Source organism: Aptenodytes forsteri, unplaced genomic scaffold, assembly GCF_000699145.1.
Source record: "Aptenodytes forsteri isolate BGI_AS27 unplaced genomic scaffold, ASM69914v1 Scaffold241, whole genome shotgun sequence".
Lineage (NCBI taxonomy): Eukaryota > Metazoa > Chordata > Aves > Sphenisciformes > Spheniscidae > Aptenodytes > Aptenodytes forsteri.
Window position 1 is genome coordinate 1,190,979 of NW_008795252.1, and position 17,736 is coordinate 1,208,714.

The following is a 17,736-nucleotide window of genomic DNA, read 5'->3' on the forward strand; positions in this document are numbered from 1 at the left end:
TATTATTATTATTTTCTCTTCCTTTGCTGTCCTACTAAACTGTCTTTTTCTCAACCCATGGGTTTTACTTTCTTTTTTCCTGATTGTCTCCCCCATCCCACTCTGGGGGTGGGGAGGGTGAGCGAGCAGCTGTGTGATACTTAGTTGCTGACTGGGGTTAAACCACAATAGTCTTTTGGATCAGTTGCAATTGTTTGTTGCTCCTTCACCAAAGGTACAAAATAATTAACTGTCTATAGAAGTTAAGTCAGTTTTTGTTGTGGCAGCACTTCTTCCTGCATACCAGTCGTTTCTCAAGTCAACCTTCTTGCGTAAGTGTGCGTGCGAAGTTAGGTCAAGAATAAAGTATTAATTGCATTAGGTGTCCTGCAATTCCTAGATTTTTTTAAGCTTTGTTTTCATTGTGTGCAAGTTTCTTCCTTTTGAAGCAGCAGCAGTGTGCCTGTTTGTGGTCCATATGTTTATGTGATAATTAAGGTTTTATTTTAAGTAGAAATCACAAAAATAAATTCTTTGTGCTTTCTAAGCTGCATAGCAACAAAATGCTTTATTTGTAAAACTAAACACTGTAGAACTTCATGCTAATTTCAAAGGACTTTTTGCAGATTGGAGATCATGAGGGTAAAAATGACAAAAAGATTTTATCTTCTGAAAAAGCAAGCAACTTTTTTTTTAATGGGAGCTATTCTGAATTTTAACTGGACCTGAGTAGCAGTAGATAAGTATGACTGTGTAAGATGTGCCACTATGCTGGAGCTTCCCCATCTCAAATTCTCTTTTTGTCCTGTCCTCCTCCATGCTATCCCCACCCCCTCTAGCCTGGTTCTCTTTCTTAAGCCAACTGTATGTTCCTCTGTAGCCCATGGCCACTGAAGGAGTCTCCTGGTATAAGATTCTCCATACCAGTTCAAGGTGTTACAGAATCCCGCTATGTTAGGTTCAGCAACGTCAGGGCATTTCCAAAGCACACAATGATATTCCAGCGTGATGTTGCAAAGACAGTAATGTTCCAGATAAGCACTGAAGTAGAGCAGCAGTAAAAAGAAGAAAACTTTCTTGGGAGGCAAAATAAAAATTAATCCTGTCTTCACTGGGTAGCAAAATTAACGTAAACTGAACCAATGTTTACCGCTTAACTGAACAGTTCACCATCTCTACACTGAAGTGTTAACTGGGACTCCAGAATTTAAAGTTCTTTAAGAAGAGAGAGACCGACCACCACTGGAATCTTGCATTTCATAGTGTCTTTAATTTACTTTATGCTAAACAAACTTTACTAAATTAACTGATATGCAAACTACTCAAAGATGATTTTTAGTATAATGATTCAAGAACAAGAAACTCTGAATATAACTTGACAACAGTTTAACCATATTTATATCAATTGGTTGGATCAGAAATTAAAAAGATCATACTGAATGCAGCTGAACTTTGGAAGGAACTCTGACTTGTGTTTGCCAAAATGTTACTCAAAAAAGGGAAATGTTTTTGATCTATCCTGAACTTCAAAACAGCTTAAAAATCTCACCTTTGCAACAAGACATGGTATGCCTGAAGCTTCAGCATTCATTCAGCTTCAGCATGTTGTTGCTAGTCTTGGGAATTTAACCTTTAAAATTAATAGCAAGAACATTACTTTCAGTCTAATTGATTCAATACAGCAATATGATACTCACTCATGTGACAGACCTTATTTCACTGGGGACTTTAAAAGCAACACCTGATATTGGAGGTTCAAATGGAGCCAACACACATACAAAAGATCAAATTTTGCTTCCATCCATGCAGTGATGAGCTATACTTCCTCCCCTTCCTTCACCACCCCACCCCCCCCACCCCAGGAATTTGTTAACACTAAACTAAATGTAGATTTTTGTAGTTCATGCAGGACTGTTGCGGTGGTACTTTTGCAAGATCTGCAATAGAAAGACGGTTATAGTGATGAGGTTTTCAGTGTGACATTTATAAAACTGGAGCTTAATCTTATAACACTGACCAGTAATATCTGCTTATAGGCGTTCATTATGGTCTCCAAAAAATGACTTTCAGAAACACAGTAATATTTACAAATCTAGTAGTGTAGCGTTCTTGAACAGTCTCTCAAGACTTAAGGTGACCTCTCATTAATACATTTGAGGAACAAAATTTCTTGGGTTCAGATCCATCTCAATTTTCTAGAGTAAACACCTTACCCCTTCTTCTGAAGCAACAATTTTTTTTGTTAGATACAACAATGTGATCATGTCGATTGTAACTGTGACGTTCTCATTCTGATTTTGATGCAAGCCCACCTTTCTCAGCTTCTCAAATACTGTAGGATTCTAGCAAAATCAAGTATGACTGCAGGCTGTCAAATTTTTATCATGATATTAGTATTCTTACATTGAAGGGAGTGGCATGTCTCCAACTAGACAGAATTGTACCTGTTCTATCATCACATACCTGCTCACTCGCCCATTCTCTCTTCCACAATGGCTTTTTTTTTCCTCATGTTAATATTCCTGACACAGACAGAATCATCTCTGCCTGTGATCGGTGAGAATCCATCATCTCCTTGTAGTCATTGACCCTGGAGCTGACGTGACCAATAGTGCCTTTACAAAACCAAGGAAGAACTGTTTGGAAAGCTCACAGCTTATGTGAAGTTTTTGTTTATTTGGATGGCTATGCCATAGGAATAGAACAGAAAACCTCTCAACCCACCTGATTATTTAGATCCTTTTTACAGTACTGCTTCCACCGGATGAAAGCTAGGATTGAAAAAGTGGGAGGCTTAACAGTATCCTGAGATATTCTTTTGTACATCTGCTCTTTTAATACAATCAAGGAATATTATCAAGTGTTAAATTGATTGTCTTCTGTATATTCAGTGTAATTTATGATGATCATGTCATGTTACTGATCAAAACAATCTCTTTCCGGAGCTGCACTGAGGAAGTCAAGTGCAGAATATAAACAAAGGCATTTTCACCATCTGTAGAAAAAAAAGTACAGTGAAAGATTTGTCTGCAGGTAGGTAATATAGCTAGTTACTACATGTTGGAGATACATACAAACAGTGGAATATGCAATGAACTTTCTCAAGTTGAGAAAGATTTTGAATTTTGAATGGGCATTTTGCATTTTTTTAAATATTTCCAAACATTATTGGATCCTCATTTTTCTAAGAGGATTGTTTCACTTTTTTCTTATTGCCTCAGAAAGAAGTAAGTTAAAGGGCTTTTACCACTTTTAATTTTTTTTCTTTCACGATTTTATTCCTTTTAGAAGAAGTCAAACAGAATAGCAAGAAGAAATTTGAAAGTGGGAAATGAAACATAAATGCAGTTAATTCTGTTACAACCCAGGTGATGAAGAAAGTTGTTGTTGTAAAGTGTCCATCTTTGATTAAAAACAAATATCTTGAAGGAGTAAAAAGGTTCTTTTCCCTTAACAGGGAGGGGGGGAAAAAAAAGAGACTGAATAACCGGTTTACAAACCCACTTCATTTATTCTAATTTGAACATCACTGGTACAATAGAAATTGTTTTCCAAGTGTCCAATTTACACGTACCGTAGGGTTGATGATGGTTCTACAAAAGGATTTCTTGGTTGAAGCATGATATGAAGATCTACTAGTAACCTCTAACTAGAGGAATTTGAGTATCTAATGGCCTTGATGGGTATTAAACTAGATGCGTCTCATTTAATTCCCTGGGCTGTTTTTTCTTTGCATTTGCATGGGGTTTTCAGTGAGATTGGTATTTGCAAAAAGTAGAATATTTCCTTGCCTTTGGAACAGAATGCCAGAGGAGACTTCTTTTGCCTCTGCTCCTGTGCTTCAGGGCTGGAAGGCAAAATAATTAGTTCCACACAACTAGGAATAAATCACCCAGGTTGAAACATGATAGTGCCTGACAACTGGTAATGTTGGGAAAAAAGATTTCAGTAAATCATTATTGATGAGGAAATTGGTATGCAGAGCAGATGATTCCAGTGTATTTATGTCTACCTTTACAGTAAGCTTAGTGTTGCTAACTTATCCATAGATTGCTGTGTTTACCCTGCAAAATAAGTATATATGGCAAGAATAAAGATTGTTAATAATCTAATAATAGTATACATTTTTTATTTTTCCTTTTTAGAAATTTTGTACAGTAATTCCTTAGGTTTGTAGAACATTTCAGAGGAAATTCATCATCTTCCAAATATTTCAAGATTAAACAGTACTGGTTCAATCCTTGTCCCTTTATGTTTTCCAGAGGGCTTGGAGATTCCATTGCGATTTATTTCATCTTTTGTTGGGTAGAAAAGAAAGACTGTATTTTGGTTATCTGTTTTATTTCTCTCTGTTATTTAAGAATTTGTTCAGAATTACTTTTTTGGAGGGGTTGGATAGGAAAAAAGGATGGTAAAACAAATATGATGTACATTATGTATTCTTTTTGAAAAGCGTTCTCAAACTACTTGCAAGGACATAATAGCAAAATTATTCATTAACTATATAGGCAAAATGTAGACTATTCTTTGCTTTTTTCTTGGGATTATATCATTTTGCAGAACCTATAGTTTAGCTATTATTTGTTACAGTAACGGAGGTTTGGGAGAAAAATGGAATAAGGCTATTATTTTGTTGATTGTGATTTCATAAAGGAAATGTTGCCTCTGTTGTTATAAAAGTGTTTCAATTTGGATACATCATTTGGTCCAGTTCTAGTTTTCTGTAGTTTTAAGGGCATGTCCTTGTTGGGAACCATCAGTTACCTGACCCTGCAAAAGGCACAGTTGTAGGTAGAGTGGGTTTTTTAGGTAGTGCCTAGCTATTAGTGTGACTTAGAACATTTCAGGCTACCTACTGTTCCCTGGATGGTAACGAAAAGCATCGTTCGTTACTCCAGACTGAAAAGTATGCATGTAGACTGAAAGAATGGACAGGTTTACACTTTCTACACGTTACATTTTTTTATTATTTTTTATTTGGTATACAGGAAGGTGCAGTTGCAATGGGAAGGAAGATGCAGCAGTCATGTATAGTACTGTCATGCAGCTGTCATCTTACTCTCGTCACAGTAAACAGTTATTGAAACACAAAAATGCATGCTGTGCTTGTGCAAATGCTTGTGCTGCCTTGGAAAGCATCTTAATATATGCTGAATCTGAATTATTTAGCTGTCTCTTTTGTGTACGGTTTGCTCACAGCAGAAAGTCACCCTGCACTATCCCCTTTTCAGCCAGTTGGAGCCTTTGCGAGAGTGTTTCACCTCCAGGAGTAAACACGAGTCTAAGAATAGCTCAGCCTTCTTTGTAGTATATTTTCATGGTTGGCTGTCTAAACAGCCAGCCTGTCTAGACAGCTGACGACACTGAAAGCTTGTAAGGTCAAAAGCAGCCACATAGGCTGCTCTTGGGGATACTACCTCCCCTGTAGCTGTACGTGTGGGCGCCAGGAGAACTTTGCAGTCAGAACTAGTAGGGTTCTTTCTGAAGCTTCACGGGTTACAAATGTATGCTAATAAGGCATTGAATAATAGATATGAGTGTATAAAGTAGGAATTTTCAGTTCTTACATTTAGTTCTGACTCACATGAGATGTCACTGGTTATGCTTTTTTGGTGCTCTTTAAAATTTGTTTTGTAGTGTCATTTGTGTTGTGCTCAGATGTAAATTTTAAGCATGACTTGGAGGCCTAATGTCTTCCTGCCCACAGCAGGGGGGGTTGGACTAGATGACCTTTAGAGGTCCCTTCCAACCCAGACGATTCTATGATTCTATAATACTTTTTTTCCTAAGAGAAATTAATGATAAAGATAAATGACAACCAATTTCAGTCCACTACCTAAAAAAACCCACAACAACGAAAAACTTTACATAGCTCTTCTGCCATTAGTAATACATGGATTGTGTACAAAGCTGGATCGTAAGTTTACATGTGCTTGCACAAGAGAAATAAATCTGGTATGGAGAATTTTATACCAGGAGACTCCTTCAGTGGCCATGGGCTACAGAGGAACATTAGCAAGGGTTTCCCTGAATTAGGTCCTTCTTCTTCCTAGCTCCCACTTGTAACACATCAGTGATTTTTTGTGACTAGATGTTCAGCCTCCTGCAAAATTCTTTACATTTATCATTACTGATTTAACCATTTTCTAAAACTATGGTCCAGATGCAATTTTAATAGAGATAGCAAAGTAGTAGTGGATGTGTCTAAATAGCCATTTGCTCTGTAATCACAGCAGCTCAGTTCTTCCAGGGTTGAAGAGTAAAACCTGGGAATAGTTACTGTATTTCCACTAACTGAGGAGCTGCTAACTGCTGTTCGACAAGTGAAGCAAAAAGGCTAGTAATGCTTTCGAAAAGTTTGCTAAATACTGGACTGGATAGCCTTTGAGGTTGTCTTGTGACATTATTTCTTACAAATGTCTTTACAAGAATGTCTTGCTACAAGTGTTTTGGAGATGGGTACCTTACATGCCACATGTCATTCACCAGTTTATGATGTACGTTTGCTGATGTGAGAAGAACTTGTCAGCAACAACAATAAAAAGGAAGCAACTAAGAAATCTGTACCCAGTTTAATCGTTTGCTGATAAATTTGTTTTTGACAGGTTATTGTAATGTTAATGTGTCTGTTTCTTGTGATGTGTATGTATGCATAAAACGGGTTTAGCATTAGATCTCCTTAGTCTGTCAAAAGATATATTCAGAACTCGTAAATTAATCGAATTCTACACCCGCAGAAAACAAGGCTGATGTATTTTCTACCCAGGGAATGGCACTTTGTGTTAGTCCATCATGTAGCAAACCACCATGTTAAATGAAAAAGCAACATGCCAGTACAGTAAAGAATATGACAGTACCAAAGGAAATACTTAAAATAATACTTCTTCACAACTTCTTAATTATCAAGTGCCTTTTCTGGTTTACATATGCAGTAATGTTTTTCTCAGCTTTTTTCCTTTCATATTGTTAATACATTAATCATCCCATCAGTCACACAGTGCCCAACATCCTCAGAAATTAGGAATAATACCCTTTCTTTATGTTGTTCTTGTAAATATTATTTAGACTTTCTTGTTCTGAATTCTTTCCTGATTATTGGAAAGGCTACTGATTCCTTGTTAATATTTGATGGGTTTGGTTGCATTCCTTGATGTTTTAGTGTAGGATTATAGGAACTAGGCCCTTATCTACCTCCTTTGCTTTAAGAATATTTTTAAGAGTTTAATATACTCCTAAGATGACTTCAGATGGTTTTGCTTGCTGTTGTCTTAAAATTTACTCCTCCTCTTTAAGATTGAAAATCTTCAAGAGCAGTTACGAGACAAGGAGAAGCAAATGAGCAGCTTAAAGGATCGAGTGAAATCCTTGCAGGCTGACACCACAAATACCGACACTGCCTTGACCACTCTGGAAGAAGCACTTGCAGAAAAAGTGAGTATGGCAAGCCTAAGGACCCTTCCTTCGAAAGGTCCTTCTACTAATAACCTCTCTAAAGTCAGCTTTTCCGTGTGTTTCCTGGACTGTGCGAACAAGACGTCTCTAATGCAATGCCGCAGTGACGTCCTTGGTCCCTGACAGCTGAGGAGGGATCAGGAGAGTGCGGTTGCTGCCGAGATGCGTCCCTCACTAGAGGGCACCGCAGGATATGCAGAGTGGCAGCCGGGCTGCTCTCCCACAGAACCAGCCCAGGGTACGACTTTTGTACGATGAGGAGGGCATATGAGGGTAGAACTGAGCCACAAGCTATTGCTCTAGTCATTAGCTATTCACCATCGTTTTGTGTGAAAGAAATTGGTGTTCTCGCATTGTCGTTTCTTTACGTGGTGCATCTTTGGTACGATTGTGGGATGCCTTACATTTCAGCTGCGGATTCTTCTGGCCCCCCCCCCCTTTTTTTTTTTAAGTCTGGCTAATATCTTGTTTCATTTTATCTTCTCTGCTCAGATATTGTAATAAGAAATTTATTTTTAAAGTTTTGCTGCATGACATTGAGTTTTAGTTCCCAATATTGAATTAAAATGAATAGTTATCCTGATGTAGCTGTATTTCAGTCTCACTTTATTTGCAGCTTTATTGTTCTCATTGTATTTTTTTTTATGCCTGCCCAATTCTCAGGAGGTAGCGGACTGAGGGAACAGCCTTGTCTATTCTGTTTTGGTGGGGCAACTTTTTGGATTTACTGTATATTTTTTCTTGATTCCTGGAGAACCAGGGTTACAGCTCCTTTAATCTGTCAGATTCTATAAATGTAAAGTTATGGTAAAGCTTTGCCTGAGGTTGGGGAATTCATTTGCATCCCTTCAGCTTCCAAGACAACCAAAGCTCCATTGATGTCTGGTGTACAGAAAAGTTGTTTTGTTGCCTTTTCTTACTGCACATCGAGCCTGGCGTCACACATGCACTACACCCCTTCCTCTCTGAAGGGCACCTAACTGTACATTTTGGAAAAATAAGATTTAAATAAGTAGGGAAGCAATATGTAATGTATCCTGGTCTTGGTTAATTTTGATTATCAGAACCAGATAAATTGCGTTGCGTTGTAACAGTACTGTGAACTTTCAGAGGTACAGAAAGCCTGATGTTTCTTAGCAATGAATCCATAGGCTTCTCCAGTCTCCTCCTTCTTGAGGGATCTGTTTTACAACAGTACAGAAAAGAAAATGGCAATATCCTACACTCCGCCTCCACGTCTACAGTGTGTAAGAAGTGTTGTGATAAGAACTCTCAGAAGGTGAACTGATTAAGAGGGATTTTCTTCACAGAGTGCTTTCTTTTGTCAGGAAAGAACCATTGAGCGCCTAAAGGAGCAACGTGACAGAGATGAACGAGAAAAACAGGAAGAGATCGACAACTACAAAAAAGACATTAAGGACCTGAAAGAGAAAGTCAGCATTTTACAAGGAGATCTCACAGAGAAAGAGGTTGACCAGCAGAATGAATCTGTTGTGTTATAATTGTTTGTTGTATGTGTATGTGTTACATTTGAGATGAAGAAAACTGTTCCTTTATAGTAATGGTCATTCAACAAGTTTATCTAGTAAAATACATTGTTTGAGAATTTTTCAAAGCATAAATATTTCAGAACCACCTTTTCACGGATAGCACACAGTCCCCTTATTTGCAGCAGTTAATCGTATTAGTAGTGAATGACCGATGGTCAATGATAGCATTTACTGGAGCTATGCTTATAGACAACTGAAGGCAGAGAACGAGCCTGTTCCTGTCTAAATATAGGGAGGAAAGGACAGAGGTTGATCAAAGCTGTGGGTGCTAAAAGCATGCAGATAATGTTTATCCCTTTATGCAAACAATATGGCTAGTTCTTTTGACTCTGAAGAGTCCTTTTTTTGATAATTAAGTTGGTTGTTGGTAATGAGCCAGTTGGCTAGACAAATTAACCTAATTATATATGAGAAGTACAAAAATTGTCTGTTCCTCTCCTGGAATTGTAACATACAAGTCTACTTACAATCTTTTTTCAAAATTCAATCAAAGTAAAACAATACAAAAAATATGCGCTCAGGAAGTGCTAAGATTTTGTCTACATGGAAGTCAACGTTTGACAGGAAAGAAACAACACAAAAACAGTTTGGAAAACATGAAGTTGAGATGTCTTCTGGAGATAGGTAGCATGAATCAGTTTCACCCCATAGCAGCTGTATACAGAAAAGCTTTGGATGCTCTCAGTTTTAGATACAGTGGCCAAATCTGCTAACAACATATGATTTTTAAATACGATTTTATTTAAAACCAATTTTTCTTAAACATGACTGTCACTGAAGCACGAGTTCTAGTTTATAGAATCTTCCATCTTTAAAAATGGTTTTAAAATGAATTTAGACAAGGTTTTATTTTGATCCTGAAAACCTGAATTAAATCAAGCTGTGTTAAGTCAGTGACATGAACATCCTGACAAAATGTGTTGTTCTAAGTTGGATCCTGAACATAGTGTGAAGGGATAGGAAGAAAATAAAGACAAAAAAGAAACTAGCTATTACACATAGAGAGAATTTACTTGATAGTTATTTTACATCTTTTATTTTAGTCATCCTTACTGGATCTGAAGGAACATGCTTCATCCTTAGCTTCATCAGGACTGAAGAAAGATTCAAGACTCAAGACACTGGAAATTGCATTGGAACAGAAAAAGGAAGAATGTTTGAAGATGGAAACTCAATTGAAGAAGGTAATCTTACTTCATATTTATATATGTGGTGTAAACATTCAGTGTTAGACAAATTGGCCATGTCTACACAGAAAACTTTAGGTCTTAAGTTTTAATTCTGTGAATTGCTTTTCAACAAGAACTGTGAAGTTGTGTCCATGCAAACCATATTACAAGCTAAGCCCAACAGAAAGTAACTTTCAGACTGTCCTGGGATAGAGTTAATTTTCTTCCTAGTAGCCAGTACAGTGCTGTGTTTTGGATTTAGGATGAGAACAATGTTGATAACACACCGATGTTTTAGTTGTTGCTAAGCAGTGCTTACACTAGTCAAGGACTTTTCAGCTTCCCATGCTCCACCGACTGAGAAGGCTGGAGGTGCACAAGAAGCTGGGAGGGGGCACAGCCAGGACAGCTGACCCAAACTGGCCAAAGGGACATTCCATACCATGTGACGTCATGCTCAGTACATAAACTGGGGAAAGCTGGCCGGGGGGGCCGCTGCTCGGGGACTGGCTGGGCATCGGTCAGCTATTATTATTACTATTATTATTAGGATTTTATTTTATTTCAATTATTAACTGTTTAACTGTTTTTATCTCAACCCACGAGTTTTCTCACTTTTACTCTTCCGATTCTCTCCCCCATCCCACCGGGGCGGGGGAGTGAGCGAGCGGCTGTGTGGTGCTCAGTTGCTGACTGAGGTCAAACCACGACACAGACACTGGTGCTAATTTTGGACTTCATTTACATGCAATAACAGTGCTGTTGACTTTTTTTTTTAACAGGTACTAGGAATTAAAGACTTAGTCTGCTTCAGTACAGTTCAGAGCAGTAATTGTGCCATTGAACTGGTGTGAAAGCTAAAAAATTAACAGCTAAACATTTCACATATCAATTATCAATGCTTGTAGGTATTAATGTGATAAAATCAGATGCATGATTGGCCCGGCCCATAGGAATGCATAAAACCAAATGAAAAAAATACATCACCAGTGAAGTGTGTGATCTTTTGTTTTAATCTCACTGCCAGTCACAGCTGATACATTGGTAGGACTTTGCTGTTCAGAAGAATAATACTCTATTACAAGCAAGCTAACTCATTTGAACATAATCTTTGGGTTACGTTTGCATTGCAAGCCGCCTTTATTTTAGATGTGAGTAGCATAAATACTGTACTGTTTAGAGGAATATTGATTTGATTTAACTTTTTGATTTTAAAAGAGCAGGTGATGAAGAAGCACCAAACACACTAACCAAAATAGTGATAACACTTCTATTTATAAAATTAGAACAAGACAAAAGGCAATACAATTTTTTAAACAAATTTAAGTCTTGGATTGTGGAATTCTAGCTGTTTCTTTACATCTACCCAGGAAAAGAAGGAGTGCCCGTGCTCTAGTTTGGAACTCTGTCCTAGTTCCTCAAATGAAAGCGAGATCAAATTTTGAGTCATCAGTTAAGACCTGTTTAGGATTTCTGTTGTGTTGGGTGCAAGGTGGGTGTTAATGCACCTGAGAACTCTGTGTAAGTGAAACTCCCTATACGCATATCTAGACCCATGTTTGCCCTTCTTTTTAATTCTGTTCCACAAAATAAACAGTTCTATTATTCAGCATCAACAAAGCACAATAGCGATAAAAGATAGTTGTGCACATTTAATTGGTCTCACAGGCTGTTTTCAGTGTACCATACAGTGGGTGAGTATTTCAGAAGTCCTGAAGGACCCTTTCATTTGAATTCTCTGTCATGAATTGCAGTTTCACCCTTTGTCAGTGTGTTACTGATAATGAGTCGAGGAATATATTGTAGCTAAGATTTGCCAGAGATTGTTATAGCAATTGGATGATAGCATTAGTTTGTAGGCAGACAGCTGCAGTGGAGAACATTGTTACAATTACTTTAAGAAAAAGAAAAAGTACTAACTGGGAGAGCACATAACAAATAGTTAGGTTATGAAAAACCAGTTGCGGAAATTCAATTAACTAGGGAATGTGTCTGTATATTTAGCATTTATAAATGTACTGCTTTTCACTGCTTCCCCTGAGATCGCTTTCCTCAGCATAAGCAGTGAGTGTATCAGTAGTATAAGCGGGTGTGGAAGTCGACCAAAATCTGGTGAAGCACTGCTAGCTAAAAGACGAACGTGCAGTTAATTTGCACTGCGATGACAGCTCTTCATTATAATTCTTTTAGGCCTACCTCTGCTCATTCCCTTTTAGAGAGAGAGGATTGTGCTTAATAGCTGGTATCCAGGAACATTACATAAGGACACATGAGCCAGTTCCTAAGACCATATATTTTTATAATCGAATCTTTTTTTTTTCAGGAAATAATTAAGAGGGTGAATTGTTCTCCTGTGATCCTTTTCCTGAGGGTTAAAATGGTAAAACAGCTCAAATGTAAAGAGCACTATTAATTGAACAGGACAACTGTGGGACAAATAACTGTATTATTAATTTGGTTCTGAGAAAAATAATGAATATAAATTCATTGTATTGTAAACACAAATAGATTTGCATCTTCCCATTCAAAGAAGCTACCTAAATCATTTGGTCAGGATGGTTTCAGTTCTACAAGCAAAGAAAATTGATAGCCTACCATTACCTATGTGCAGTATAAAGCCCTTCCATAATGCTCTGGATATCTGCCCCTCTGCTTCAGGTGTTACCGCTTACTAGGGCATTTGGACAATTGTTTTGCGTGCAGAGACCCTAAAGTACTCTCTCAAGCCCTCCTGAGACAGAATCATCAATACCTTGTTCCTTTTTTAAATACTGTGTCATGTTGGGCTACTGCATTCTTTTTATTCAAGGGAAAATTCGAATTCAATGGAAAGACTTTTTTGGTGATAAGAAGTCAGTCCACAGTGGCTTTTTATAAAGGAATTGAAGCTCTAGGACCCATGTATGCTTTCATGTAATTAACCGTGCATTTGCTTTCCTCAAGCTGTACGAAAGAACCAACTTCTACCACTGATCCTCCTTGCTTTCTAGAACCAAGTCATGGTTACTCTTAGTTACTCAAGAAAATATAGTTAGCAACCACTTGAATATGTTTTATACTTATGAGTAAGTTTAGATATTTCTTTAATAACCTTTTTTCCAGCTGTTTTTAATTTGCCAGTGTTTTTTTGTCACTTGCAGAAAAGTAGAAAAAAGGCTTTCTCTCTTTAAATGCATTGCAGATATTTATTCAGGCAGTTTGACATTTTCAAGGTGGATTAGTTCCTTGTCATCCTTGAAACAATTACGATAGATAATCCAGCTCCAATTTAAAGCTTCTAAAAACTCAGTTTTACACATCTGCATTGTTAACCATTGCAAATAACTGTCACAATTAACCTTAAAATTAATGGCCACGTAAGAGCATTCAGTTCAAAACTGAATTAGAGGTTTATTATGTTGAGTTTTATTACATTATCTTAGTGCTGTTTTGTATAAGACACATGCAGGAAGATCTCTATTGTGTAGCTCTTAACAGCAAATGGCAACAAGCTTTTTCTTTTAGGTTGTTTCCCTTACAGTTTGAACGGAGATGTATCTAACATCAATCTTGTTTCCCTTGCCTCTTATTTCCACTGAACAGTTTGAGTACTTTCAGTTAAATCTATTAGCCTTAGAAGGTAAGAAACTGACAGAAGAGCCTGAATTGGACTACTATTAAGCCATTAGATAAAAAAGATTTGGGCAGTCCTTGGGAAAAAAACTTTTGCTAATCTCTGAACAGTGAGCCTTTGAGAAATCATGAACAGTGCAAGCTTCCACTTTTTCTGTAAAAGGTATTTAACTTTACACTAAAATGAAATATTATTAACCAAGTGGAGTGCAGGGGTGCTGAAAAGTTGCTGATATTATTTTTCTTTCCATGTTAGCAGTCTCCAGTGTCTGACTAGGTGTCCAATTCTCATTGTTACTATTCCTTTTCTTACTAATGACTATTTTATATTGATCCCTGTCTCAGCGAATAAAACTGCAGTGTTTTTCATATTCAGGGTTGGGGTTTTTTTAATAATGATACTATAGTTATGCAAATCTCTGTGCTTAATGTTCTAATTATTCTACTGTCATTGCTTCTGTGCTCAATTGTCAGCCTGCTGCCAGCAGGAGACACTGTGGGAGATTCTGAATGCTGAAAGCAAGACATAAATCCCTGTTGAGTTTACATGGCCTGGTATCTTGCCTTAAATAGTCTCCTTTTTTGCTGAGATGGAATCATTAGAGCGAAATTGCACACAGGGGGTTCTCTCCCTGTTTTTCTGTGAAGTGGTTTTATGCTGTGTGTTTTGGTTTTTTTATTTTTCCTTGGGAAACTCTTTTTTTCCAAAATTCTACTTTAATGTAATAGTCTTATAGTGAAAAAGTTTTCTTTTAGTTGTTTTTCTTCAAGATACTCTTTTCCTAGCTTTTTCTGTCTTGTCTTTCCCAGCCAATATGCTTTGTTTAATCTTGTTTTTCTAATCTGGGAGAGACCAACTAACATTAGAATTTGTTCCAGCAAAGATGAGTGGATTTTTGTCTATCTTCATTTCCAGTGCATAGTTTTTCTCCCTACAGATATTTTCCTTATTTGAAAGGGATCAAGGGTAGAGAAAAGAAAGAGTCCAAAACCATATGTTAACAAACTTCCCCTTGGTGCAGTTCTAGGAACATCAGAGAATGTTAGCAGTGATTCCCTGCCAGGAAAATACCTCTAGATTCAACAGGCTTACTCAGAGGATGTTTTTTTTTCTGCTGTGGTGTTCTTCCTTCAAGTTCAGGAGGATAGTATCTTTCAAAAGACAGGAAAAAATGACTGAATGAAGTGTTGACCCAAATTCTGTGTTTCCCAAGATTTAGCTTGGTTAGTCTAATACAGGCTGTGGTGCTTTTTATTTTTGTGAACACGGATCTCCTGCCGCAACTGAAAATGTTACTGATAATATTGGTAGATGAGATAGAAATACTATTTTTTGTTCTCAGCTGATGATTTGTTTTTTCAAAGAAGGGACGATAAATGATGTATTCAGTGTAGCAACCTAGAAAGAAAAAGGCTACCAGAGAAATCAGGATGTCTTGTAAAAATAAAAGTAAAAACCCAGCAATTGTGTTCAGTGTTCAGATAGTGTCATTACTGAACTAGTTTTCTAAACCATTTAGCTGTCTTGTAATTGATATAAATGAAGCACTAGAAATTAAAGTCCTGCTCAACCTGTAAAACTGTCATCTGTAAACCCAAACACAGGACTACATTAAGTATTTGAGGACTGCACAAAATTGTTAAACTGAGAAATCAAGATCAAGTTTGGAACTTGCACAAGGGTAACTCTCCATGTTTCTCTTGTTTCAAAAGCTGGCTAGTAATACATGCTAAAACCACAAATTAAGATTCTGTCGTCTTAGTAAATTAATGTTGCAGCTATTATTTTAAATTCTTTTCTTGTTGCATCTTTTCTTTTTCTCTGTCACACTGTTCCTATCCTCAATTTTCCCCATCTTTTCCTACCTTCTTTCTCCCTTTAGCACCCTGAAGTTTTATTGAGCCATCCATCCAAGCCTGTAAGTTCCCTGGCAAACTGAGAGGCTATTGCCAACCCCATTTAATTTTCTGTGTTGCACGTGTATTCACCTGTGCTTTTATGTTTGGGCCAACACAGAGTATATTGGTGAATTACTTTAGTGGTGGGTATGGATAGTATGGATACAAACAAAATGCTATGGTGTATCTGACCAGTCACGCTCAAAAATGCCTTCTAAGATGCTTTTACTTTTTGGCTGTGTTGGTCTAACTTCATTACTGTTTGGACAGCTTAATATTGTGCTAATGTTTTTGTTTCCCTTTGCTGCAGTTGCTTGAAGTGTCCTGTAGTTTTTCTTTCATCTCCATTGTCCGTACATTTCAGAGCAAGAATGTAGAATTTCCATGCAAATCAAGCTTCTTGCGTGAAAGTATTCTGTAACACCATGTACAGCAGCGCATTAGAAATAATAATTAAGTTACAGCAAGGAAAAGATTGCTTAAAAACTTGTGTAACCATTAAGCTCGCTGATACTATGTTGGTTTAATTTTGGATCCTGTTACCAGCCTTCTGTTTGATGTTACAGAGCACTCCTTTCAAGGAGTGTTTGTATAATAATATCTTGGACACTGTAAATTACGTAATCCAAGGTGTTTTTCATCAGAGATTTCTTTTGTGACTGTGTGCATAAAAAATCGTGTTACAAAACTTTCAGAAGGCTGATATCTGTGTTACTCTTGACAATGTTCAGGGTAAATGTAGCTGTCTATCCTGACAGTCATTGTCTGAAGGTCAGAGAATTCCTGGTGCTTTTAATAGTCCAGTTTATGTGACATCCCGTATTAGAAATTAGTTTAATAGAGCAGATGATACAATGCATTTATGGGACTAGATTTGGGAAGAGTTGTGTGTGCGATGGGGAAAAGTATTTTGTTAGGATTATCAGAAATAACAATGAATAGTCAACTAGGGCATAAAAACTCCTACACTGCATTTTGAGTTAGTTATTATATGTAAAAACAGTCATTAATAAATATTCTAAGGTATTTGGTGCACAACGATTAGGAAAAAAATTACATTATTTTCTTAAAGGATATAAGATTAGTGGATATGGCATTTGAAGGCTTTCCTTATTTAGTATTTCATGACAGAGAATATTTTTTCCCCAAAGGTATTGTGTGTTCAGGTATGAAAAGCAGATTCAAGATAAATTGATAAATTATTTCCTGATAAATTGATACATTTCTCCTCTTTAAAATAATTTGCCAGCCTCCTGACCTGTAGATTACACTGGTACAGTCTGTTACTAAACTTGTTTAATGCATCCTATTAAATAGCTTTTTTTACCAATTTTGCAAAGGTTTTGCAAAATCTTTTAAATCTTTTAGTTGAAGTTTCTTACGTTGTTTAGTTCAGTCTGAGATTTTGTTTGGTTTTGTGTCTTTTTGAAAGAAACTCTCAGCCATAACTGCTCACTGTTTTTAAGAACAAAATATAGAAATATGTTGGTTTTAATCTTTTTTTTAACACTAGTAATTTTTTATTAAAAGATTTGGTCCTTGTACCGGATATTTTTGATGCCCCTGTTTAAATCTATCTAAATTGGCTAAAGGTTAAATGCATTGTCTATTTGTACGTGCTCAGGAAAGAGAGAGATTTAGCAATGAAACTTCCCAAAGATTCCACCTGCACTGGTTATACCCCATCCTGGAGAGGGAGGACGACCTTTCCGTTGTGTCTCTCCATTGCCACAGCCTCTTCTAGGTCTGGTCATTTGAGCAGGCAGCAGGAATGCTAAGTAGGCTATTCACCAAATACCATGCTGGTTCCAAGCAGCTGCTTGATACAAATACAGCAGAAGCAAGAATGGGCATCTCGGTGTGCAGAACAGATCAGGACAAATAATCTGTTAGGACTGGAAGCCAGTACTGAAAGTTAGCCGTTGGGAGGATGTCGTGGTTTAACCCCAGTCAGCAACTAAGCACCACACAGCTGCTCACTCACTCCCCCTGGGTGGGATGGGGGAGAGAATCAGAAGAGTAAAAGTGAGAAAACAGATAAAGACAGTTTAATAGGGAAAGCAAAAGTCACGCAC

At 37.2% G+C, this 17,736-nt stretch overlaps 1 protein-coding gene across 2 annotated transcripts in view; it reads left to right on the forward strand.

Annotated features, from left to right (window-relative positions):
• The window catches only part of ERC1 (ELKS/RAB6-interacting/CAST family member 1), a 310,968-nt gene that overhangs the window by 105,988 nt on the left and 187,244 nt on the right, over window positions 1-17,736 (forward strand). For both annotated transcript variants that reach the window (XM_009278946.2, XM_009278947.2), the window contains exons 8-10: window positions 7,273-7,410; window positions 8,760-8,900; window positions 10,025-10,165. In XM_009278946.2, coding sequence (XP_009277221.1) covers window positions 7,273-7,410; window positions 8,760-8,900; window positions 10,025-10,165 — 420 coding nt within the window. The remainder of the gene's footprint in view (window positions 1-7,272; window positions 7,411-8,759; window positions 8,901-10,024; window positions 10,166-17,736) is intronic.